This window comes from Macaca mulatta, chromosome 10 (genome assembly GCF_049350105.2).
Source record: "Macaca mulatta isolate MMU2019108-1 chromosome 10, T2T-MMU8v2.0, whole genome shotgun sequence".
Lineage (NCBI taxonomy): Eukaryota > Metazoa > Chordata > Mammalia > Primates > Cercopithecidae > Macaca > Macaca mulatta.
The window spans coordinates 32,766,173-32,791,786 of record NC_133415.1 but is presented as its reverse complement, the minus strand read 5'-3'; the positions used below and the strand labels follow the sequence as shown (position 1 = coordinate 32,791,786).

Here is a 25,614-nt window from a genome sequence, read left to right as displayed (position 1 = left end):
CAAGGAAGTAAAAGAAAATCCGACTTGTGGACGCCCATAAGGAAAATACAGGGCTTTAAAAAAAAAAAAAATCTTGGGGATGGGGCAGGCCTTTCTGAACATGCAATAAATCAAAAAGCCGTTAAGTGTAAAAGATTTAAGTTACATTTTTAAAAAGTTAAACCATTTGTACATCACACAAGTTAAAAGACACTAGAAGCTGAGAAAATCTGCACCACAAGCGACAGAGGATCACATCCCTAATACGCAAACCAGCTGGAGGGTAAGAAGAGATAAGAGAAGAGAAAAGCCAGACGGGAAAGTGGGCAAGGACCATGCTGGCGATTATGAGGCTGTGAAACGAGGCTTTTCACGTAAATATGTGAAAAGACCACCGATCACAGCAAATGCAAACAGAGTCAGATCATGTGTAACCCGGCAGATAGTCAAAGATCAAACAACAGTCTGGGCGCGGTAGCTCACGCCTGTAATCCCAGCACTTTGAGAGGCCAGGGTGACCACTTGAGCCCAGGAGTTCAAGACTAGCCTGGGCCACATAGCGAGTCCTTGCTCTAAAAAAAATAATCATTAGCTGGGCGTGGTGGCGGGCACCTGCAATCCCAGCTACTCAGGAGGCTGAGGCAGGAGAATTGCTTGAATCCAGGAGTTCGAGGCTGCAGCGAGCCATGATTTCACCACTGCACTCTAGCCTGGGCAACCGAGCAAGATCCTGTCTCAAAGATTAAAAAAAAACAAACAAAAAAACAGATAACCCAGAAATTATGGCATAACAGGAAAAAGTGATCAGTGTGACAACAGAAAAACTTAAAACTTCTGCAGGAAATAATATCACCAAGTCCAAAGACAAAACACGATCAGGGGTCCAATGGAAGGCAGCAGGCAGTGGATGGAAACCAGCACAAGCTTGGCACGGTCTCAGGAGAGTGTGGGTGCACCGTGGGCAGCAGTGACCGCTGCCCAGGCCAGGGATATGGGAGGAGAGGCTCCTTTCTGTTTTGTGTCTTATCAAAAAGCTGATGCCTGAGTTACCAAGGACGGGAAGCGGGAAATGTACACACGGAACCAGCCTGTCAGCACAAAGTGTTAAGACTGAAGGGCAGCTCCCCTTGTACCGAGCTTTTCTACTTCCAGGAAAGATGTAAAGTGTATAAGACCACCTCACAGCCACTAGGATGGCCACTGTCAAAAAAACAGAACACATGAAGTCCAACAGAGTTTAAAGGAAAAAATAAAAATTAAAGAAAGAAAGAAAAACAGAAAACAACATGCACTGGCGAGGATGTGGGGACCCCGGAGACCTCCTGTACTGCTGCTGAGAATGTAAGATGGCGTGGGCACTGTGGGAAACAGGATGGAGGTTGCTCAAGACCATATGATCCAGCAATCCCACTTCTGGGTTTGCACCCAAAAGAACTGAAAGGTCTCCAAGAGGTATGTGCACATCTGTGTTCACTACTCACAGCACTATTCACAACAGCCAAGAAGCAGAGGCAACTTGGGTGTCCATTGACAGATGAATGGATAGACAGAAGGTGGTATGCCTGTGCAATGGAATATTACTCAGCCTTAAAAAGAAGGAAATTCAGATACAACATGGATGAAAAGAGTTCCAGATATGGATAGTGGTGATGGTTTCACGACATTATTAACATATTGAATACCATTGAACTGTATACTTAAACATGGTTACAGTGGGGTGGGCGTGGTGGCTCACGCCTGTAATCCCAGCACTTTGGAAGGCCAAGGCAGGTGGATCACCTGAGATCAGGAGTTTGAGAACAGCCTGGCCGGCCGGGCGCGGTGGCTCAAGCCTGTAATCCCAGCACTTTGGGAGGCCGAGGCGGGCGGATCACAAGGTCAGGAGATCAAGACCACAGTGAAACCCCGTCTCTACTAAAAATACAAAAAATTAGCCAGGCGCGGTGGCGGGCGCCTGTAGTCCCAGCTACTCAGGAGGCTGAGGCAGGAGAATGGCGGGAACCCGGGAGGCGGAGCTTGCAGTGAGCCGAGATTGCGCCACTGCACTCCAGCCTGGGCAACAGCGTGAGACTCCGTCTCAAAAAAAAAAAAAAAAAAAAAAGAGAACAGCCTGGCCAACAAGGTGAAACCCTGTCTCTACTAAAAATACAAAAAAATTAGCCAGGCGTGGTGGCAGACGCCTGTAGACCCTGCTACTCAGAGGGCTGAGACAGGAGAATCGCTTGAACCCGGGAGGCGGAGGTTGCAGTGAGCCGAGATTGCGCCACTGCACTCCAGTCTGGGCGACAGAGTGATACTCTGTTTCAAAAAAAAAAAAAAGTTAAAATGGTAAATTTTATACTATGTCTGTTTTATCACAATGAATAATTGGGAAAATGGGTCAGAAGCACTTCTGATGGTAAACAGATGCACCTTGAAGGTTTTCACTGCAGCATTGATAATGATGAAGAAGAGAAACTACTGAGATGCTCATTAACACGAGAAAGGTCAAAGGAATTACACTACATCCATTCAAGGGAATCCAGTCCTGACCCCACACAAAGATGCCCTGCTAAGTGTGAAACAATGACAAGCAGAGCACGTGACACACCACTCACACACACACACCACACACATCTGCACGCACACCATGCACATTCGGGCACACACAGAGGTGGAAACCCTTTTCCACTGGTATTTTCTCCTGGGGAAGGCTCGAGACTGCTATTGACCAAGCCTCTGCCACCCTCTGGTGGCCTCTCTGGTCCCTGCCAGCATGAAGTCTCCACACCCCACACACAGGCAGGAGCTGCCTGGACCTGGGACCTCGGGATGGCCCCCTCTGTGGGCATCGGAATGCACTTAGTGACTCTGCACATGCTCCCATGGGGAGTGAGAGCCACTCTCACACTGCTAGCCTCCCTTCCACAACCAAGATGTTGTTTCTGAGGCCTTTGGAGTCTTTGCTAGATTTCAGGGAAACCCAATGTACAAACCGGAAGACAGTGCAGGTGTTAGTTGAGGGCTGGGATAGGGATTGCTGGCTCTCCCCTCCTTAATGTTCTCCCTGATGTCCTTGATGGAAACCACTGGAACTCCAGGGCTCCTGGGAACCCCATTTGACAACCACTGACCTAGATAACAAACAGCTGACACCCTTTATACGGCATTCTTGTTATTACCTCCAAGGCAGCCACAGGACAAAGTACATCAACAGCCCTGCAGAGGGGCACAAGTCACAGGCATATTGTCTCGTTTTGAGACAAGGTCTCACTCTCCCAGGCTGAGCGCGGTGGTGCAATCACAGCTCACTACAGCCTGAACCTCCTGGGTTCAAGCAATCCTCCCACCTAGCCTCCCAAGTAGCTGGGACTACATGGTGCACAGTACTAAGCTTGGTTAATATTTTCAGATTTTTGTAGGTTGGGCGTGGTGGCTCACGCCTGTAATCCCAGCACTTTGGGAGGCTGAGGTGGGCGGATCACCTGAGGTCAGGAGTTTGATACCAGCCTGGCCAACATGGTGAAACCCCATCTCTACTAAAAATACAAAAATTAGCTGGATGTGGTGGCGGGCCCTGTAATTTCAGCTACTCTGGAGGCTGAGGCAGGAGAATCACTTGAGCCCGGGACGCGAGGGTTGCAGTGAGCCGAGACTATACCACTGCACTCCAGTCTGGGCGACAGAGTGAGACTCCGTCTAAAAAACAAAAACAAAAACAAAAAACAACAGATTTTTGTAGAGTCAAGGTCTCACTATATTGCACAGGTTGATGCTGATCTCGAACTCCTGGCCTCGAGCAATCCTCCTGCCTCAGTCTCCCAAAGTGCTAGGCTAACAAGCATGAGCCACCGTGCCTGGCCACAAACAACAGGCCTTTTTTCCTTTTTTGGGTAAACCAGAAAGAAAGTTCCAGGAGCCAAAGACCAGCACAGGCTCTCAGGGCCCAGTGCTCACTCTGGTGAACAAAAAGAGGACCCCACCACGCATGCGGCAGGCCTTACGTTTTTCCAGGGGATTCCTTCAGCCAGAAGATGTCATCACTTGTGATTCCATATTCCAAGGCACCTTCGATCTGTCAAGACAGAAATGACCCCTGGGACAAGAGCTCCATTTGGCCTGTCCTGGGGCTTCCTTAAAGAGGATGCCAGCTTTGCAGAATCAACCAGAGCTGTCCTAGGGCACACATGCACGGGGCTTCCCTGATGCCAGTCCTTGTGTGCAGGCTGTGGCCTCTCTGGGGCTGCAGGTGGCCTGTCAGCATCTAAGCTGCTGTGCTCCAGGGCCCGCTGCCCTTGCAGGGTACCTTTCCCCTCTGTTCCCCAGGACCCTCCCCTTGACCCTGGTTCAGAGCAGGATACAGGGCCTGAGGTGGGTACAGCAACTGCAGGGGCCATACAGGCAGACAGCTGGGCCCCCTCAAGTCTGCCTGGGTTCTGGACAGACACACCAAACAGACGGGTATGCAGCCCCAGGGAGCAACACCTGGGTTCTGGGTGGTCCAAACTCAGAGAGGGGAAGTGGGGAGAGAACAGGTCAGCAAACCAGGGCCAGCAGAGCTCAGGTGTATCTGCGTGGCAGGGGTGGCCTGCAGAGCCAGCCAGAGGAGAGGAGGCACAGGGGGTAAGTGCCACAGGCTGAGGTGGGCAGGGCCTGAGGGGCAGCTCTGAGGGCACCTGGCTCAGCCAGGACAGACTTCACACTCTCAAGGGCTGGCCCGGGTGGGCTCTGAGCCCGGAAATCAGACAGGTCATCTGAAGAGGGGTGGCCAAGCAGGTGGGAGGCCCAGGGTGAACATCCCCTTAGTGGCCATGAGAACAAGATGTGCTGGTGGAGGAAACGGATCTCAAACAGTTTACGCTTCCAATTGGCAAAAAAAATAAAGTCAGGAATTTCTCAGGTTTGCTCAAGGAAAACCGAAAGGTCTGGCAATCAAAGGGACTAAAACGCAAGCAAACCTTGGCAGACACCCTGGGAGGGCGTGGCGGGGAGGGCGGACAGGCTCTGAGCTGCCTGCCTCCTAAGGACCAGGAGCGCCTGCTGGATCCCCTATGAGCCCAAAGAGCCGTCAGCAGCTGCCTGTGAGGTGCAGAGCAGGGCCGGGCCAGGCCAGGGCTCCCGTGCAGGGCTCCCTGGTACGGATGCACGTGCAGCTCTGCCTGGGGCCTCAGAGAAGCCCAGTGACCACTGGGCTGCTGGAAGCTGGCTGTGGCCTTCTTTAAGCACAACCACCATGAGCCCAGCTGCCAGGAGAGGGGATCACCTGGACCCTGTCTGCGGCAGTTGCCTTGAACAATCTCACAGTGTCATCCTACAGAGCCACGCAGCCCTGAGCCCCACCTCTGTGCATAAGCAACCTGCCCCCGCTAGAGGCTGCTGTGGCTGCTTGGCAGCCAGAGAAGTCCCGTGGCCTCTAAGGACTTGGGAGTGCTTGTGCTCCTTGGGGCCCCTCCTTTCCCTGTTCCCATAGTAAGCACAGGACGAAGTGGAAGCTGGGGTCATGTCCAAGAAGCGGCAGAACCTCCCCTTGCTCCACCTCCACTGGACTGCCCCTGGGTCTAAGTCAGAGGTGGTGTGGCCTCCAGGCTGAGAGACCCGTGGTCTTCAAAAGCTTGGCTGCAGCCTACTTAGAGGCTTGGAGCAGGCGGCACACGGTTCCCTGGGAGGCCCATGAGGGCTGGTCTCAGCCAAACCTCTCTGCCCACCCCCAGCCGGTTTGCTTTCCCTGCCACAGCTGCCCCCCAACCCCTCACCCTGGGGCCCCTTCCTCAACTCTGAGCCCACAACACACAAGACTGGGCCAGGAGTTATTCACCTCTCTGTTAAAGACAGTGATAAAACTGGCAAGAACTGTGAGATTCAGAATTATGGAAATTAACCACAGGCTTGCAGCAACACAGGGAACATTTAAAGTCAGGAAAAACAGCTGAAGCTGAGTGAGAATGGGAGCTCCAGGGTGTTTTAACTCACTCTGGTCCCACTCCCACCTCAGCGGCAGCCTGAACAGTGACGTGTCAGAGAAAGCAGAACCCAGCTGGGGTCTTTCAAAGCCCCTCCCAAAGAAGAGTCAGAGTCAGCATCTGACCCTGACAGGGGTTCCCGAGAAGACCCCTCAAAAGGGTCATCTTTATCCGACTTCACGGGAGCTCAGCCAGGGTTAAAAGCCTTTCTCTGGGGGGCATTTGTCTGAGGTTTTCATCTCACAGCTGCCTGAGGGGATAGGTAACAGTTGGAGCCAACAACAGACTGCCCAAAAAAGCTTCAAAGGAAAAGCCAAGGAATGAGATGTCCACTGGAGCTTTGAAAGGTTCCAGCATATTCCTGGGAACCTAGGCCGGGCACACACACGGCACTGAGCACACATCAGGAAGGACCAAGGAGGCCCTGAGCCCTCACCTCCAGATGACCTTGATCTCTGCACAGGCAGGAAGTGAGGGCTAGGGCAGAGCTGCCTGCTGTCTGCTGAGTGCGGAAGGCATCCCCTCCAAACGCTCATGGAGCCCTCAGCAAAGACCGGGAGAGTGCTTAGTTTAGGGAAATCTCCATGCAGTTCTTAGCTGACCACTAAGCTAACCAAGTAGAGACTTCAGTGGCCTCATACAACAAAGAATAAGAGTCGACAAAGTCAGTTCCGAAAAGTCACCAAATAAGCAGCTGTAACAACAGAATCCTGGGGCAGAGGGAGAATCTGGTTTCCAAAGTTACCACATTAAATTATTTGAAATGTTCGGCTTTCAATTAAAAAAATTACAAGATACGTGAAGAAACAAGAAACCATGACCCTTACACACAGCTGGAAGGAATGTAAAATGCAGTCATTGTGGAAAACAGTCTGAGGTTCCTTGAAAGGTTCAACATAAAGCTACCACATGGCCCGACAGTTCTGCTCCTAAGTGTAACCCAAGAGAAGTGAAAACTGAAGTCCACCAAAAAACTTCTTTGCAGATGTTCACAGCAGCACTATTCACAATAGCTAAAAAGTGGAAATAACACGTGTTCATCAACAAGCAAGTGGATTAACAAAATGTGGTCTATCTATACAATGGAATAGTATCCAGCCATAAAAAGGAATGATACTGACACACACTACAGTGTAGGTGAACCTGGAGGTTGTTATGCTCAGTGAAGTAAGCCAGTCACTAAGGGACACACACGTACGATTCCAGTTACATGAGAAGGACTAATGTGTACGATTCCACTTACACGAGGTGCCTAGTGTTGTCAAATTCATAGAGACAGAAAGTAGGTGGTGGTTGCTAGGGGCTGGGGGAGGAGGCGCTGGGGAGTTAGGTTTAATGGGAATAGAGTTTCAGTTCAGGGATGATGGAAGGAGTGCTGGCAATGGATGGTGGTGACTGATGGCCACACAGCTCTGTGAATGTACTAAAAACCACTGAATTGTACCCTATAAAAGGCTAAATTTTATAGCCTGTGAATTTTATTTCAAACTTTTTTTAAACTGGGGGAGGAGAAGGAGAAAGATGAAGAATGAGGCTTATATCCTGAATGTGCCAACATTCTGAGGCTGAAGGGAAAAGGGGGAATCAGCAATGGAGACTTAGGAAGCAGGATGCTGGGGTAGAAGGGGACAGATCCAGCGGGGCAGAGGGAGAGCAGAACGAGAGCTGTCCTGAGGATCTGGCAGCTTGGAGGCCACTGGGGACCCCACATTTCAGCTGTGTGGATTCAAGAGCATTGGAAAGCAGAAAGTGATGACAGTGAGTATAGGGGGAAAGGGTGTGCAAGCCGCTGCCGTGGAAGCACGCGTGTAAAAGCACATCCCTCAGAGAGACCGGGGACGGGCCAGTGCAGCAGGGACGCTGTGCTCTAGGGACACTCACGTGTGTGGGGTACCTCGGCCGCCCTCCAGTAGCAATGATGATGTGGTCAGCTGATAGCAGAATCTGAGAAGAAAAAGAGAAAGCCATGGGTCAGACAGGTGCATGGTGGTCACTTACCGGAGGGCCTGAGCACTACAGACCTTGGCCAGCAGTTCCCATAGCCCCTGCCCTGCAGTGTGGACCCTCGGCCAGCAGTTCAGAGGCCCTGTGGAGCTGGAATCCCATCAACGGTCAGCCAGGCAGAAGGGGGACAGGCAGAGAGGACAGGGAGATGTTCTAACACCAAGCACTTCAAGGCACCCTCAAATCCCCAAATAATCCTGCAAAGAGGGTGTGGCCACCAACCCTGTTGCCATATCACTCTGAGCAGCAGCTCAGTAAACTATTTGATCATGTTAAAGACAAGTGCCCAGAAAGAAGCCACCTTGTCGATTCCAGCAGCACGTGTTACTGAGAACAGCACCCAGGCCAAACACAGCTGCAGTTGGTGCCCAAGGTCTGCAGAAGAGTCCATAAGGAGCCACACAAGTAAGTCAGATGCTCACCTCTTTCCCACCTTTGGCAACGCCGCAAACCGTGTGCTCATCAACAAAGCTGGCTTTGATGTTAAAGTACTTGACTTTTCTGAAAGATAAAGATAAGATTTTCAAACATTTCCTCTGCAAATTAAACGTCACCAATTGTATCAAATAGGGAGCACTGGTAAAAGGGAGTTCCAGCCTCCAGCAAGGCCTGGTGCTGTGGCTCAAGTGGACCAAGAAGTAAGCAGCAACCACACTGAGAAGCACGGAAGGGTTGTGTGGGCACCTCGCCTGTCCCCCAGGGATCCCAGGGACATGTTAACCACATGTGTCAAAGCAGGGACAGAAGCCAGCTCAGCACAGTCCGGAGAGGCCATGTACACCCCTGGTGTGCAGCGAGAGGTGGGTGGACCTCTCTTGGGGACAGTCCTCATCACCCAGACATGTTCCAGCAGGGAGCTGTGGTGCCCACCAGATGGTGTCACCTTCTGCCTTCAGGGGTGTGGTAACACCAAGAGAATGGGCATGACAAGCCTCGCAAAACGGTGGCTGGGAGCATGGTGCACAGAAATAAAACAACCCATGCTTTCTTTCTTTTTTTTTTTTTTCTGAGACAAAGCCTCACTCCGTCGCCTAGGCTGGAGTGCGGTGGCATGATCTTGGCTCACTGCAACCTCCACCTCCCGGGTTCAAGTCATTCTCTTGCCTCAGCCTCCCGAGAAGCTGGGATTACAGGCTTGCGCCACCACGCCTGGCTAATTTTTGTATTTTTAGCAGAGATGGGGTTTCGCCATGTTGGCCAGGCTGGTCTTGAACTCCTGACCTCAAGTGATCCACCCACCTAAGTCTCCCAAAGTGCTAGGATTACAGCGTAAGCCACCGAGCCCCACCCTTTTTTTTTTTTTTTTTTTTAGAGACAGATTCTCACTCTGTCACCCAGGCTGGAGTGCAGTGGCACGATCATAGCTCACAGCAGCCTCGTCTCAAGTAACTGGAACTATAGGCATGGGCAACCACACCTGGCTAGTTCATTTTATTTTTTGTAGGGACATGTAGCAACAAAACTATGTTGCTCAGGCTGGTCTGCAACTCCTGGGCTCAAGTGATCCTCCCACCTCAGCCTCCCAAAATGCTAGGATTACAGGCATGAGCCACCGCACCCGACCGACACTTTCTAATGACAAAAGGACCGTGCAGCAGAAAGGGTTCTGGGAAGGCTCCGCCTCCTGCTTGAGCCTGCCTTCTCCCCACCAGCAAGCCTGCGCCTCCATGGGCTGTCTGAGGTGCATGAAGTTCCCATAGCAAGAGCCCTTCAATCACCTCAACGGCCAGGAAGCAGCCGTGGGACACAGCCACGCAATGCTCATGACAGCACTTTTCAGAAGAGTGAAAAAGCAGAAACAGCCCAGGTGCACCCCAGCCTCCTTCTGCTGGTGGCTCCGGAGCAGGCAGTGGGCTGGGCCTGTTTGATGCCCGCCCAGGAGCTGCCCAGGGCAGGGAGGAAGGAGGGCAGAGCCTGCTGCCCCCAGGAAACTGCACCGGGGGATACACAGCCCCACAGAGCAAAGCAGAAACTCCACAGCACAATGTAGCTTAGCTCCCTGGATAGCGGGAGAGCTCGTGAAGCCCAGGTGGAGGGCAAGCAGTTGGCTTCCTGGCTTCTCTTTCCTGGATTTAGCGGGCACAAAACTGCTGCCTGCTGTGAAGCCCCAGGAAGAACCCGCCTGGGGCCAAGCAAATGGTGCATGAGGAGAGCCACTAGACCTCTGCAGGATCACTGTCCCCTCCACAGCCCATGGGGCACAGGCAGTGCCACAGCCCTGGGAGAAAGGCTGGGCCTGAGGTGGTACCAGTTTCAGGCATCTGCTGTGCTGGCAGCTGAGCCCCAGGAGAAGGTTGCAGGCCCAGGGAGCATCAGCCTCTGTGCTGGAGATCCCCCAGGAGCTGAAAGGAACAGTGACCAAGTAGGGACATTTGTTCCAGCGGAAAGCACCAGGCCCCTGTACCCACACCCAAGGAGCTGGAGGTGTGCAGTAAGACGGGGGTTCACAGGGTAGGGGCTTGCCACTGGGATGGCCCTCACCGCTTATCAGCCCCAGGCCCAGTCGTGTCCACGCTCTCTGGCCTGAGGCCTCCCAGCCCCAAGCGCCTCCTCCCTGTGCAGCCCTGGGCTCTGGCCATTCTGCCAATGTGGCCTCACTCGTTCCTTGGCAGCACCTCCAGGCTGTGCTCAGCATCAAAGGGCAGTCTCCCCTTCCCCTGCAGTCACTCCCATCTGCTCCTTGTCCTCATCCCCACCCCTGAGCAGGACCTGAATCCCCAGAGCCTGCCAGGGCGTGCTCTGCACAGTAAGTAAGTGTGTGTCCAGGCACGAAACGCCCGAGAGAAGGTCCAGAGGGTGGCCCACTCCCCAAGAGAGCTTCAGTACCTGTCCTGCAGCTGGACACGGTGGCCCCAGTTCAAGGACTTCACGTGATTTTGAACAGCTTCTGCCATCTTCCTCCTGTGAAGACACAAAACAAAATGTAAAAGTCACAACACAGGTGTTAGCTGTAGGGTCTCACAGTGGACTATTAGATTCAAATGGTACATTCATAGAAATATCAAAACACAAGAGTGCTTTGAGAGGTGGCAAAACGTGACATCCATCCCTACGCGCCACCGCCTGTCCCAGGCTTGGGGCTATGGACCTTTGGACTCACAGAAAACAGGGGCTCTGACCCACGGCTATCCAGATGCAGCTGTTCTGTGCCCCAAAGGCTACTCACAGCAGGCAGAGCCTATCTGAGCCACTGTGGGTGTGGCTGGGCCACGTGGTCCCCTTCCCAAAAGAACTCAGCTGAAGCGGCCTCCCACTCCGCATTCCAGGCCTTGGAGATGGACTGTTCTTGGTGGGGCTGTGCTGTGCACGGTTGCAGCATCCCTGGGCTCCCCACAGAAGGGGATCAAACGCTTCCCCAGTAACAACCAAAACTGTCTCCAGATATTCCCAAATGTCTGCAGCAGACAGCGCAGAGTCGCCCCTGGCTGAGAAACCCATCCTACGGCACACTCCCCATGAGGGTTCATGGAGGATAAACCCCCTCTTCCTCTTCCACCCAAGAATAGAAGTACCAGAATGCCACGGCGCCAGGTCCTTACCAGTCATGCGGCACGGGCTGGGCCACCTCCCAGCCGTAGTGGGGGGCATCTTGGATCAGGCCTCCCAGCAGTGCCGCCTGGTGCATCAGCTTCTTGGGGATACAGCCCACGTTGACGCAGGTGCCGCCGAGGCCCCACCGGGTGCCTGGGACGTGGGAAGAGCACATTTGAATTTATGTTCAGGTGACTGCTAAAGGCTTCCCTGTTCTTCTAGAGTGTTTGGAATTCCTTTAAGTTGCTTTGTAACTCTAACAGGGCCCAGTTGACATGCCACATGAATCTGCTCTCTATAACTGTACTCAAAAATAAAAAGTTGTTTTTGTTTTTTTTTATTATTTGTTTATTTGAGACAGAGTTTCACTCTTGTTGCCCAGGCTGGAGTGCAACGGCGTGATCTCCGTTCACCCCAACCTCCGCCTCCCAGGTTCAAGCTATTCTCCTGCCTCAGCCTCCTGAATAGCTGGGATTACAGGCATGCACCACCATGCCCGGCTAATTTTGTATTTTTAGTAGAGATGGTGTTTCTCCATGTTGGTCAGGCTGGTCTCGAACTCCCGACCTCAGGTGATCCACCCACCTCGGCTTCCCAAAGTGCTAGGATTACACATGTAAGCCACCATGCCTGGCCTATTTCTATTTTTAATTAAAAAAAAAAAAAAAAAAATTTAGGCCGGTGTAGTGGCTCACGCCTGTAATCCCAGCACTTTGAGACGCCGAGGCGTGCAGATCACCTGAGGTCAGGAGTTAAAAAACAGCCTGGCCAACTAAATTGAAACCCTGTCTCTACTAAAAATACAAAAATTAGCTGGGTGTGGTGGCATGCACCTGTAGTCCCAGCTATTCAGGAGGCTGAGGCACGAGAATCACTTGAACCCAGGTAACAGAGGTTGGCAGTGAACTGAGATTGCAACACTGCACTCCAGCCTGGGCAACAGAGCGAGACTCTGTCTCAAAAAAAAAAAAAAAATTAGAGACAAGTTCTCACTCTGTCGCCCAGGCTGGAGTACAGTGGTGTAATCAGAGGTCACTGCAGCCTCAAACTCCTGGGCTCAAGTGATCAAGGTCTGCCTTGGCTTCCCAAAGTGCTGTGAGTACAGGCATGAGCCACTGCACCTGGCCAGAGTCATTCTTGATAATGATGAAGAACTTTAAAGTAATGTTGAGTGAAACAGGACACTGTCCAGAGACCATGGACAGCAGGGCTGAAGGACTTTGGTGTCAGTTGCCCTCTGTACAGCAACTGGGCCCACCTCCCGCCTCCTTTCCCAGGATACCCAGCTCCCATAGGGTGCTGCCTACCTTGGGGAGAAGGTTCCACGTAGTCCACCACGGCCACCTTCCTTCCCAGCTGAGCGGCTGGAAGGACAAGGAGAGCAGCAGGTGAGCATGGGGAGCTGGCTCAGGACTCAAGAACAGGCACTCCTTGGGGCCTGTGAGGTCCAGAAGAGTGTGGGCAGGGCCTGGGCCTGTGGCTGCCCACACGGTGGCTAAGCTGCACGATGCTAGGGACCCCTGATCTGCCTCTGCACTCTGGCCCGCTGAGCTGCGCTGTCTACTGGCTCTGCACTGAGCCTCTTGCTGCCACTGCCCACCCAGCTGCGCTGCCCACACACAGGAGCCCTCAGACCTCTCAGGGCCTTCAGCCTTTGTACCATCCATGCCTCACAGTGCTGGCATCAGCCCCACCTGCCCCTGCATGTTCACCATAAGCCCAGCGCCCACCCAAGCATCCCTGGGTGGCATCCTCCAGGTAGCCACCCCACTGGGAACGGCTCCTGACTCAGAGGCTCTCCCTTGTCCCTTCCCAGCCCAGCCAGAGCCCCCTAGGTGGGTATTTGCTGCCTCACTGTCAGGACCAGGACACCAAAGCTCAGGAGAAGTGACGCAGCAGCCCCAGGGTAGGCCAGCCCCAGAGCAGGAGCCCAGTCCTGACTCCAAACCACACTTCCTGTGGCAGAGCCACCCAGCTGCCGTCCCAGCCATCGGCGGGGCCACCCAGGGCCACATGTTCTGAGGCCAACACAGAAACCATTAGCCAGGACCGGGCACGGTGGCTCACACCTGTTATCCCGGCACTTTGGGAGGCTGAGACAGGTGTATCACTTGAGGTCAGGAGTTCAAGACCAGCCTGTCCAACATGGTGAAACCTGTCTCCACTAAAAATAAAAATTTAAAAACTGGCTGGGTGTGGTGGTGCAAGCCTGTAGTCCCAGCTACCCAGGAGGCTGAGGCATGAGAATCGTTCAAGCCCAGGAGGCAGCAGCTGCAGTGAACCAAGATCATGCCACTGCACTCTAGCCTGGGCGACAGAGCAAGACTCTGTCTCAAAAAAGAAAGAAAGAAAATAAAACATTAGCCAGGGCTAATTTAAAGCTTCCATTTGGCCGGGCTTGGGCACTGCATCAGCAAACTTCAGGCCTTGGACTTGACTGCCTCCCAGGGCACACATAAATCTCATGAACCCTACAATGCCATGGGATGTGTTTGATTCATGGCTATTAGAAAGCAAGATTAGAACAAAGTTTTGTAAGAGTTCATTTTAAAAATCCATTTTGCTTGGCTGGGTGCGGTGGCTCACGCCTGTAATCCCAGCACTTTGGGAGGCCGAGGTGGGCAGATCACGAGGTCAGGAGATCGAGACCATCCTGGTTAACACGGTAAAACCCTGTCTCTACTAAAAAACACAAAAACAAAATTAGTCAGGCATGATGGCAGGCGCCTGTAGTCCCAGCTATTCGGGAGGCTGAAGTAGGAGAATGGTGTGAACCCGGGAGGCGGAGCTTGCAGTGAGCTGAGATCGTACCACTGCACTCCAGCCTGGGCGACAGAGGGAGACTCCGTCTGGAAAAAAAAAAAAAAAAAAAATCCATTTTGCTCACTGAATGAATAATGGGATTCCCATGCTCAATTTAAAAGCTCAGGCCAAGGGGATGCTTCAAAAAGCTACTGTCACCTGGGCACAGTGGCTCATGCCTGTAATCCCAACCCTTTGGGAGGCCAAGTGAGGCGGATCACCTGAGGTCAGGAGCTCGAGACCAGCCTGGCCAACACGGTGAAGCCCCGCCTCTACTAAAAATACAAAAATTATCCGGGCACGGTGGCAGGCTCCTGCAGTCCCACTTACTCAAGAGGCTGAGGCAGGAAAATTGCTTGAACCCAGGAAGCGGAGGTTGCAGTGAGCTGAGATTGTGCCACTGTACTCCAGACTGGGTGACACAGTGAGACTCTGTATCAAAAAAAAAAAAAAGGTAATGTCCACAAGGCGCAGTGGCTCACGCCTGTAATCTCAACACTTTGGGAGGCCACGGCAGGCAGACTGCTTGAGCCCAGGAGTCTGAGACCAGCCTGGGCAATACAGCAAAACCCTGTCTCTACAAAAAATACAAAAATTAGCCGGGCGCGGTGACATGCGCCTGTGGTCCCAGCTGCTCAGGAGGCTAAGGTGGGAGGATGGCTTGAGCTTGGGAGGTGGAGGCTGCAGTGAGCCAAGATTGTGCCACTGCTCTCCAGCCTGGGTGACAGAGCAAGACTCCATCCAGAAAACAAACAAACAAACAAAAAAAGCCAGTGTGCAACTCCCACATCTGACCATGACGGAGCAGGGCCCAGATTTACCCTCCCCCTGAAGCCACCCAAAACCCAGGTAAAATGCATGAAACGGCGGGCTTTCAGGTACTCGATGTCAGGCAACAAAGGACCTGAGGGAGAGGAAACAAACATGGTGAACGCTGGGGAGTCTCCAGGACCCAGCACTGCAGGCCAGGGGAGACCCAGGAGAGTCCAGCGCAGGAGAGGGTTGAGAGCTGGGGGAGACTGAGGCAGCCAGAGGTCATGCATAGGAGACAGTGAGGAGGGGGCTGCCTAGAGAATCTGGGAGATCTGATCGACGCATGTGTCTTGGGAAACTACCTGAAACCAGACAGAACCACCTGGAAGGACTGGCGGGGACGGTGCCTGTTCCCAGAAGCTGGACTGGGAAAAGCATGTAATTCTTATGGCACTGGGTAATGCTTCAGTAGTTGAGAATCATTAGCCCTAGACTGGGCCCTGCTCCATACCCACCTAACAAATCTTTTTTTTTTTTTTTTTTTTTTTGAGACGGAGTCTCACTCTGTCACCCAGGCTGGAGTGCTGTGGCCGGATCTCAGCTCACTGCAAGCTCCGCCTCCCGGGTTCACGCCATTCTCCTGCCTCAGCCTCCCGAGTAGCTGGGACTACAGGCGCCCGCCACCTCACCCGGCTAGTTTTTTTGTATTTTTTAGTAGAGACAGGGTTTCACCGTGTTAGCCAGGATGGTCTCGATCTCCTGACCTTGTGATCCGCCCGTCTCGGCCTCCCAAAGTGCTGGGATTACAGGCTTGAGCCACTGCGCCCGGCCACAAATCTTTTGCAGAAGACCCAAAAGGATCAAACTGACTCTTAATAATGGCATCAGCAGAGTTCAATAATAATATTTCTAGAAATACAAAAAATGCCCCGAATCCAACAAGGTAAATTCAAGTGTCTGGCATTCAACCATAAATTATCAGTCACACAAAGCAGCAGGAAAATACACCTATAAAGGGGGGGCAAAAAATTAGTCAATGGAGACTCACTAGGAACTGACACAGATGCCAGAATTAGCAGAAAAGATCAATGAAACAGGTATTCTAACTATTCCATATTTTTTTCTTTTCATTTCTTTGGTCGGACGCCTCACTTCTGTGCCCCATCTCCACCCTGTCACATACGATAAACTATCTGTTCATGTGTCTGTCTCGGTAACTAAACTGCAGAACTCTGTGAGTCAGGGGATTTGTCCTGGTTTGTCTTTGCTGTTCCAGGTCCTGGCCCAGAGCTTGGACCACATTAAGTATTCAAATGGTCTGTTGAAGAAATTAGCATGTCAAAAACAAACCTTTCTCACAGAACAATGTTCCTCCTTGAGTGTTCAAGATTCCAGACCTCTGGGTCCCTTTTTCCCTATTTACTCCCTACCAAAAGTTCTCTCTCCTTTGACTCCGGGGTGGTTCTGTAAACCTCTTATGCAACCCAACTTGCACTATACGGCAGCTACTTCTCACAGTCACAGACTTTTGGCGTGGGAAGGATCTTTTTTTCTTTTTCTTGAGATGGAGTCTCGCTCTGTCTCCCAGACTAAAGTGCAATGGTGCGATCTCGGCTCACTGCAACCTCTGCCTCCCGGGTTCAAGCGATTCTCCTGCCTCAGCCTCCTGAGTAGCTGGGATTACAGGTGCGCACCACCATGCCTGGCCGATTTTTTTGTATTTTTAGTAGAGATGGGGTTTCACCATGTTAGTCAGGCTGGTCTTAAACTGCTGACCTCGTGATCCGCCCACCTTGGCCTCCCAAAGTGCTGGGATTACAGGTGTGAGCCACCATGCCTGGCCAGGAAGGATATTATATGCAATTTGTTCTACCTACTTACCTGAAGTTTGCATCTCCTTTATAACATCCTCACCAAGCGCTCACCTATGCCTGGTACCTTTGTCTGGGAATGTACTGCCTTCCAAAGCGGTCACTGAATTTTGGGAACTCTCCCAGCATAAAATTCCTCCTCATATTAATTGGAAATGTTTTCCTGTAACTCTTTTTTTTTTTTTTGAGACGGAGTCTCGCTCTGTCGCCCAGGCTGGAATGCAGTGGCCGGATCTCAGCTCACTGCAAGCTCCGCCTCCCGGGTTCACGCCATTCTCCTGCCTCAGCCTCCCGAGTAGCTGGGACTACAGCCGCCCGCCACCTCGCTCGGCTAGTTTTTTTTTTTTTTTTGAGACAGAGTCTCGCTCTGTCGCCCGGGCTGGAGTGCAGTGGCCGGATCTCAGCTCACTGCAAGCTCCGCCTCCCGGGTTCACGCCATTCTCCTGCCTCAGCCTCCCGAGTAGCTGGGACTACAGGCGCCCACCACCGCGCCCGGCTAAGTTTTTGTATTTTTAGTAGAGACGGGGTTTCACCGTGTTAACCAGGATGGTCTCGATCTCCTGACCTCGTGATCTGCCCGTCTCGGCCTCCCAAAGTGCTGGGATTACAGGCTTGAGCCACCGCGCCCGGCCTAGTTTTTTATGTATTTTTAGTAGAGACGGGGTTTCACCGTGTTCGCCAGGATGGTCTCGATCTCCTGACCTTGTGATCCGCCCGTCTTGGCCTCCCAAAGTGCTGGGATTACAGGCTTGAGCCACCGCGCCCGGCCTTCGCCCGGCTAGTTTTTTTTGTATTTTTAGTAGAGATGGGGTTTCACTGTGTTAGCCAGGATGGTCTCGATCTCCTGACCTGGTGATCCGCCCGTCTCGGCCTCCCAAAGTGCTGGGATTACAGGCTTGAGCCACCGCGCCCGGCCTTCCTGTGACTCTTAACTATCTCCCCCCACCCGCCACATGCCCACTCTTCAAAATTTAAAACAATTTATATTCTTTCTTTCCCCTTAAGTTTTCTCTTTTTGAATTCCTTCAGTGATGAGTTTCAAGGATAGATTCCTTCAACTAGGATAGTTTAGGTGACTTCTCTCCAAATGACCCACCTTCTCCAAAGTTCAGAAGGGATTTCTGATGCTCCCAGTAGGAAGTCTGAGGCCCTAGAAATGGGCAGCTCTGGACCTGCCCTGGCTCCAGGCTGTGTCAGCCTTGAACTCGGTCGCAATCAAACATCTGACCTATAGAAGTAACAGCAGGCCGGGCGTGGTAACTCATGCCTGTAATCCCAGCACTTTGGGAAGCTGAGGCGGAGAGATCACCTGAGGTAAGGAGTTTGAGACCAGCCTGACCAACACAGTGAAAGTCATCTCTACTAAAAATACAAAATTAGCTGGGTGTGGTGGTGGGTGCCTGTAATCCCAGCTACTCGGGAGGCTGAGGCAGGAGAATTGCTTGAACCCAGGAGGCAAAAGTTGCAGTGAGCCGAGATGGCACCACTGCATGCTAGCCTGGGCAACAAGAGTGAAACTATGTCTCAAAAAAAAAAGTTTCAGCATTCACTGAAATCCCTGAGGCTGTGTTTTTTTTTTTTTTTTTTTTTTTTTTTTTGAGACGGAGTCTCACTCTGTCACCCAGGCTGGAGTGCAGTGGCCAGATCTCAGCTCACTGCAAGCTCCGCCTCCCGGGTTCACGCCATTCTCCTGCCTCAGCCTCCCGAGTAGCTGGGACTACAGGCGCCTGCCACCTCGCCCGGCTAAGTTTTTGTATTTTTAGTAGAGACGGGGTTTCACTGTGTTACCCAGGATGGTCTCGATCTCCTGACCTCGTGATCCGCCCGTCTCGGCCTCCCAAAGTGCTGGGATTACAGGCTTGAGCCACCGCGCCCGGCCTTTTTTTTTTTTTTTTCCCCAAATCTTGTGGACTTCTGAGTGGTACAACTGCAGCTGCCTTGCCTGGTAACTTGGGTACCTGGTTTGTGGGTCCAAGTGTAGGCCATTCGGGTAGATTTGATTTTTTTTTTTTTAATTTAAAAAAAGGCTTTTTTTTTTTTTCTTTTAAAAAGACAGGGTCTCGCCGGGCGCGGTGGCTCACGCCTGTAATCCCAGCACTTTGGGAGGCCGAGGCGGGTGGATCACAAGGTCAGGAGATCGAGACCATCCTGGCTAACACGGTGAAACCCCGTCTCTACTAAAATACAAAAAAATTAGCCAGGCGTAGTGGCAGGAGCCTGTAGTCCCAGCTACTCGGGAGGCTGAGGCAGGAGAATGGCGTGAACCCGGGAGGCGGAGCTTGCAGTGAGCCAAGATGGCGCCACTGCACTCCAGCCTGGGCGGCAGAGCGAGACTCCGTCTCAAAAAAAAAAAAAGAAAAAGACAGGGTCTCACTTTGTCGCCCAGGCACTGGTGTGCAGCGGTGCGATCGCAGCTTGCTGACACCTTGACCTCCTGGGCTCAAGTGATCCTCCCAGCTCAGCCTCCCAAAGTGCTAGGACCACAGGCACACACCACGCCCGGCCCTCAGTGGTTTTCATGGATGAGTGTATCCCCAGACCCTCCGAAGGGGAGGATACTGCCTTATCTCTCTCCTTCTTCCACCAAGAGGGCCACACCTGGCCTTTCAACCTTGATCCAAGTGAGGTTGAAAAGCAAACAGGGCATTCATCTTCACCCTTTATAGCCACATAGCCACGTCTCCTGCCTACAAGCAGCTTCCACTACCCCTCGCACCCCAAGGCCCGGCCTCATCAGCCGCAGCATCTTCACCTGGCCTTTCACACTGAAGCAGAAGGAGTGACGGTTTACTTTCAGCTGCACGGTCTCCATCATACCCGTAGACCCAAAGGCCGAGCTTCCCCTCTGACCCTTCTCCTCAGCTCACTGCCCCACTAGCCATTCTGCATGTTCAAACAGCGCAGGCGCAACACGGAAGATATAACCAAAGGCTCAAGCTGGATTGTAGAGATGAAAACTACAACACAGGAGATGAAAAATACACTGGACGGGATTAACGGCAGGTCAGATGTTGCAGAATCTTTTATTGATGGGTTTGAAAACATAGGAATAGAAACTGTCCAAAATGAAATGCAGAGCTTGTGGGGAAAAGAAAGAGATCAGCTTGTTACTGTGTCTATATAGAAAGAAGTAGACATAAGAGACTCCATTTTGTTCTGTATTTGAGATGCTGTTAATCTGTGACCCTACCCCCAACCTTGTCCTTGCAAGAGACATGTGTTGTGGTAACTCAAGGTTTAATGGATTTTGGGCGTGCAGGGTGTGTCTTTGTTCCTAGAAAAGCTAGGTATTGTCCAAGGTTTATCCCCATGTGATAGGATGAAACAATGTTGCTAAAAGGTTTATCTCAAGGCACAGGATTTTCCTTTAAACTTATTCATGTCACAGAGATCCTTGTTCTTATTTCTTACTGCTAATTTCCTCCCTAAAAACGATCCTATTGTCCTGCCACTCCCTTATCTTTAAGATGGTAAAGATAATTATCTATAAATACTAAGGGAACTCAGAGGCCGGTGCCGGCGTGGGTCCTCTGTAAGCTGAGCGCCGGTCCCCTGGGCCCCGCTTTTCTTTCTCTATACTTTGTCTCTGTGTCTTATTTCTTTTCTCAAGTCTCTCGTTCCACCTAACGAGAAACACCCACAGGTGTGGAGGAGCAGGCCACCCCTTCAGAGCGAAAATTGGTTCTAATGAAAAGAGCATCAGTAGGTTGTGGGGAAGCTTCATGCAGCCTAATATACATGGAATTAAAAGTCCCCACATGTGAGGGGAAGAGGGAGGGACAGAACAATTATTTGATAAAATAATGGTCAAAAATTTTCACAACTTCATGAAAACTAAAAATTCATAGAACCAAGAAGTTCAACAAACTCCAGCAAAAAAAATAAAAATAACAGAATGACATCAAGGCACACCATAAGTAAAAACCATTGCTCAAGACCAATGAGCCGGGCGCGGTGGCTCACGCCTGTAATCCCAGCACTTTGGGAGGCCGAGGCGGGCGGATCACAAGGTCAGGAGATCGAGACCACGGTGAAACCCCGTCTCTACTAAAAATACAAAAAATTAGCCGGGCGCGGTTGTGGGCGCCTGTAGTCCCAGCTACTCGGGAGGCTGAGGCAGGAGAATGGCGTGAACCCGGGAGGCGGAGCTTGCAGTGAGCCGACATGGCGCCACTGCACTCCAGCCTGGGCTGGGCGACAGAGCGAGACTCCGTCTCAAAAAAAAAAAAAAAAAAAAAAAAAGACCAATGAAAAGAGAAAATCCTAAAAGCAACCAAGACGCACCACAGAGAAACTAAGATAAAAACAGTAGCAGATTTCTCACTGGAAACAATGCAAACCAGAAATCAGAGAGGCAAAATTTTTAAAGTACTGAAAAAAAAAGGAGGTCCGGGCACGGTGGCTCACACCTGTAATCCCAGCACTTTGGGAGGCCAAGGCAGGCGGGTCATGAGGTCAGGAGATCAAGACCATCCTGGCTAACACGGTGAAACCCCGTCTCTACTAAAATCACAAAAAATCAGCTGGGTGTGGTGGCAGGCACCTGTAGTCCCAGCTACTCAGGAGGCTGAGGCAGGAGAATGGCGTGAACCCAGGAGGCGGAGCTTGCAGTGAGCCGAGATCGTGCCACTGCCCTCCAGCCTGGGCAACAGAGCAAGACTCCATCTCAAAAAAAAGAAAAAGAAAAACAAAAACAAAACAACAACAACAACAAAAAAGAAGGCAAAATAAAGATGTTTTCAGACATACAAAAGCTGAAAGAATTCATTACCCCCAGAGCCACATTACAAGAAATGCTAAAGGATGCCCTTAAGGTAGAAGAAAAATACCAGATGGAAATGTGGGTCCTCACAAAGGAATGAAGAGCACAGAAATACATGGGTGAGTATGTGAGATTTTCTCACATGTATATTTTAAACAAAAATAATAATGATGTATTGTGGATTTATAACATATAACAGTAAAATGCATGATATAATAACATAGAATGAAGGTTAGGAGGGGTGGAATAGATGTATGCTTTTTTAAGAGTAGATTGACAAGTTAAGGTACATGCCATAATCCCTAAAGCAACTCAAAATAAATCAAAGACCTAACTGTAAGAGCTTGAACTATAAAATGCTTAGAAGAAACCACAGGTGTAAATCTTTGTGACCTTGGATTTCTTAGCCATGATACCAAAATCATAAGCAACAAAGGAAAAAAAACAGATAAATTGGACTTCATCAAAATTTAAAACTTTTGTGGCACGAAGGATACCATCAAGAAAGTGAAAAGAGGCCAGGCACGGTGGCTCATGCCTGTAATACCATGACTCTGGGAGGCCAAGGTAGGAACATCACCTGAGGTCAGGAGTTCAAGACCAGCCTGGCTAATATGGTGAAACCCCATCTCTACTAAAAGTACAAAAATTAGTCGGATGTAGTGGTGTGTGCCTGTGGTCCCAGCTACTTGGGAGGCTGAGGCAGGAGAATCACTTGAGCCTGGGAGGCAGAGGTTGCAGTGAGCCGAGATCATGCCACTGCACTCCAGCTAGGGTGGCAGATCGAGACTCCATCTCAAAAAACAAAACAACGGTCGCCCACACCTGTTAATCCCAACACTTTGGGAGGCCAAGGTGGGCGGATCACTTGAGGTCAAGAGTTCAAGACCAGCCTGGCCAGTATGGTGAAACCCCGTCTCCACTAAAAATACAGGTGGTGGTGCACACCTGTAATCCCAGCTACTCGGGAGGCTGAGGTGGGAGAATTGCTTGAGCCCAAGAGGTAGAGGTTGCAGTGAGCCAAGATGGCGCCACTGCACTCCAGCCTGGGCAACACAGTAAGACCCTGTTTCAAACACACACACACACACACACACACACACACACAAACAGCTGAAATGTCCAGAACAGACCCATCCATGGATATAGGAAGTAGATTAGTGGTTGCCGGGGCAGGGAGAGGGGGGAAGAGAGTGACTGCTAATGGGTATAGGGTATTCTGGGGAGAAACTAAAATGTTCTTGAATAACACAAGTTTGAACTGTGCAGGTCCATTCATACATGAATTTTTTTCAATAAATATAATCCTTGACTGGGCCCAGTGGCTCCCACCTGTAATCCCAGCACTTTGGAAGGCCAAGGTGGGCGGATCACCTGAGGTCAGGAGTTCGAGACCAGCCTGGCCAACATGGTGAAACCCCATCTCTACTAAAAATATAAAAATTAGCTGGGTGTGGTGGCAGGCACTTGTAATCCCAGCTACTCGGGGGGCTGAGGTAAGAGAATTGCTTGAATCTGGGAGGCGGAGGTTGCAGTGAGCTAAGATTGTGCCATTGCATTCCAGCCTGGGTGACAAGAGCAAAACTCCATCTCAAAAAAATATATATATTGTCTCTCCATATCAGCAAGTTCCAAATCTGTAACCAAACTTGGGTTGAAAACACAGTATTCAGCTGGGCGTGGTGGCTCATGACTGTAATCCAGCACTTTGGAAGGCTGAGGCAGATGGATCACTTGAGCTCAGGAATTCAAGACCAGCCTGGGCACCATAGCAAACCCCATCTCCACCAAAAAAATACAAAAAGTAGCTAGGTATGGTGGTGTCTGTGGTTCTAGCCACTTGGGAAGCTGAGGTGGGAAAATTGCTTGAACCCAGGAGGTGGAGGTTGCAGTGAGCCAAGATTGCGTCACTGCACTCCAGCCTGGGCGACACAGTGATATCTTAAAAAGAAAAAAAAAAAAAGAAAGAAAATTAAAGAAAGAAAAAGGAAAAAACAGTATTCATAGGATGCAAAACTATATATACAGAGGGCTGACTTTGTATCTGTGGGTTCTGCAGGGCCAACTGCCTGACTGCAGTATGCACGAATTTCGGTGTCCATGGATTTTGGTAACAGCGAGGGGCCCTGAAACCAGTCGTCTTCAGGTACCGAGGGACAACTGCATACGTAATGTGAGGTATATCCCAATAAAACGATTCTAAAAATATGAAACACTGAGGGATGTGTCTGATAAAATATGTGAAAGACGTATACGTTGAAAACTACAGGCTAGACACAGTGGCTCATGCCTGTAATCCCAACATTTTGGGAAGCCGAAGTGAGAGGATCATTTGAGCCCAGGATTTTGAGACTGGCCTGGGCAACACAGAGAGACTCCCATCTCTCTTTTTTTAAATAAAAAAAAACTTGAAAAAGCAACTTAAAAATGCTACTAAAAGAAATGAAAAAACACCTAAATAAGAGATATAACACATGACCCAGCTGGTCCAATTTTAGGCACTTACCCAAAATAATTTAAAACATATATCCACACAAACACAAAGACAGATGTTCACAGCAGTACTGTTCACAATGGCCAAAAGGTAGAAACAATTCAAGTGTCAAGCTACAGGGGAACACGTACACGAGACGGCACAGCCATAAACAGAACACTACTCAGCAATGAAAAGCAAGAAGCCATCGACAGTTGCACCAATGAAGACGAGTCTCAAGGTCACTACCCTGAGTGAAAGAAGCCAGAAGAGGGAGATGACATACAGCAGCATTCCGTCTATACCCAATTATAGAAAATGTAAACTATAGCCACAGCACATGCCTGGTTGCCTGGGATGCAGAGGCGGGGAAGCCAGAAGGGATTGCCAAGGTTTCAGAAAATGTTGGGGTGTTATGGGCTGAGCTGTATCCCCTCAAAATCCCTGTGTGGAAGCCCTAAACCCTAGCACTTCAGAATGTGACTGTATTTAGAGACGGGGTCTTTAAAAAGGTAATTAAGTTGGCTGGACGCGGTGACTCACGCCTGTAATCCCAGGACTTTGGGAGGCTGAGGCAGGCGGATCACTTGAGGTCAGGAGATCGACATCAGCTTGACAAACACGGTGAAACCCCGTCTCTACTAAAAGACAAAAATTAGCCAGGTGTGGTGGCAGGCGCCTGTAATCCTAGCTACTCGGGAAACTGTGGCAGGAGAATCGCTTGAACCCAGGAGGCACAGGTTGCAGTGAGCCAAGATCGCGCCACTGCACTCCAACCTGAGTGACAAAGCAAGACTCCCTCTCAAAAACAAACAAAAAAAAGTAGTTAAGTTAAAATGAGGCCATATACAGGTACAGTGGCCACATGTGTAATAGCATTTTGGGAGGGTAAGGCAGGAGGATGGCTTGAACCCAGGAGTTTGAGGTTGCAGTGAGCTGCGATCATGCCACTGCACTCCAGCCTGGGAGGCAGAACAAGACTCTGTCTCCAATAAAAAGCCAACAGAAAAAGACGCGATCCACTTGATCCAGTAGGACAGGCATAGGTAGAGATTAGGACGTAGACATGCACAGAGGGACAATGGCTGCCATCTACAGCCCAAGGGAGAGGCCTCAGAAGAAACCAGCCCTGCCCGCACCTTGATCATTTCCAGCCTCCAGAACTGAGAGATAATAAGTGTGTGCTGTTTCAGCCACCCAGTCTGTTGCGGCAGTCTGTTTATTACGGCAGCCCTGGCGGACTAACAGGGAGTGGAGGACACACTCACAATCATGACTGCGGTACTGGCTGCACGGACTCATGCACATGTCAAGAATGATCAGGCTGCCCATTTTAATAGCTACAGTTCATCTCAACAAAACTGCAAAACCATGTCATCCTCTGCAGGGAAATGCCACTCTCATAAAAGGCGAAGACATACCCAGGAGCTGTCCACATTCTGGATTAAAGGGGACTCAGGTCTCTGCAGCTACAGCATGGGAGTGAACGCACAGCCCAGG

General features: G+C 50.9%; 1 protein-coding gene and 1 long non-coding RNA gene across 2 annotated transcripts in view; one reads left to right on the top strand and one right to left on the bottom strand.

Moving 5' to 3' along the window:
- Nucleotides 1-25,614, bottom strand: part of TXNRD2 (thioredoxin reductase 2) — a 69,048-nt gene that overhangs the window by 31,669 nt on the left and 11,765 nt on the right. Inside the window, 6 exon segments of the mRNA NM_001159499.2 lie at nt 3,963-4,033; nt 7,800-7,862; nt 8,345-8,423; nt 10,749-10,823; nt 11,462-11,606; nt 12,761-12,817. Of these exon segments, the coding sequence (NP_001152971.1) occupies nt 3,963-4,033; nt 7,800-7,862; nt 8,345-8,423; nt 10,749-10,823; nt 11,462-11,606; nt 12,761-12,817 (490 nt within the window).
- LOC144331984 (uncharacterized) lies at nt 2,246-4,926 on the top strand. Its single transcript, XR_013399642.1, has 2 exons — nt 2,246-3,430; nt 3,565-4,926. It is a non-coding gene; the product is annotated as an uncharacterized LOC144331984 (long non-coding RNA).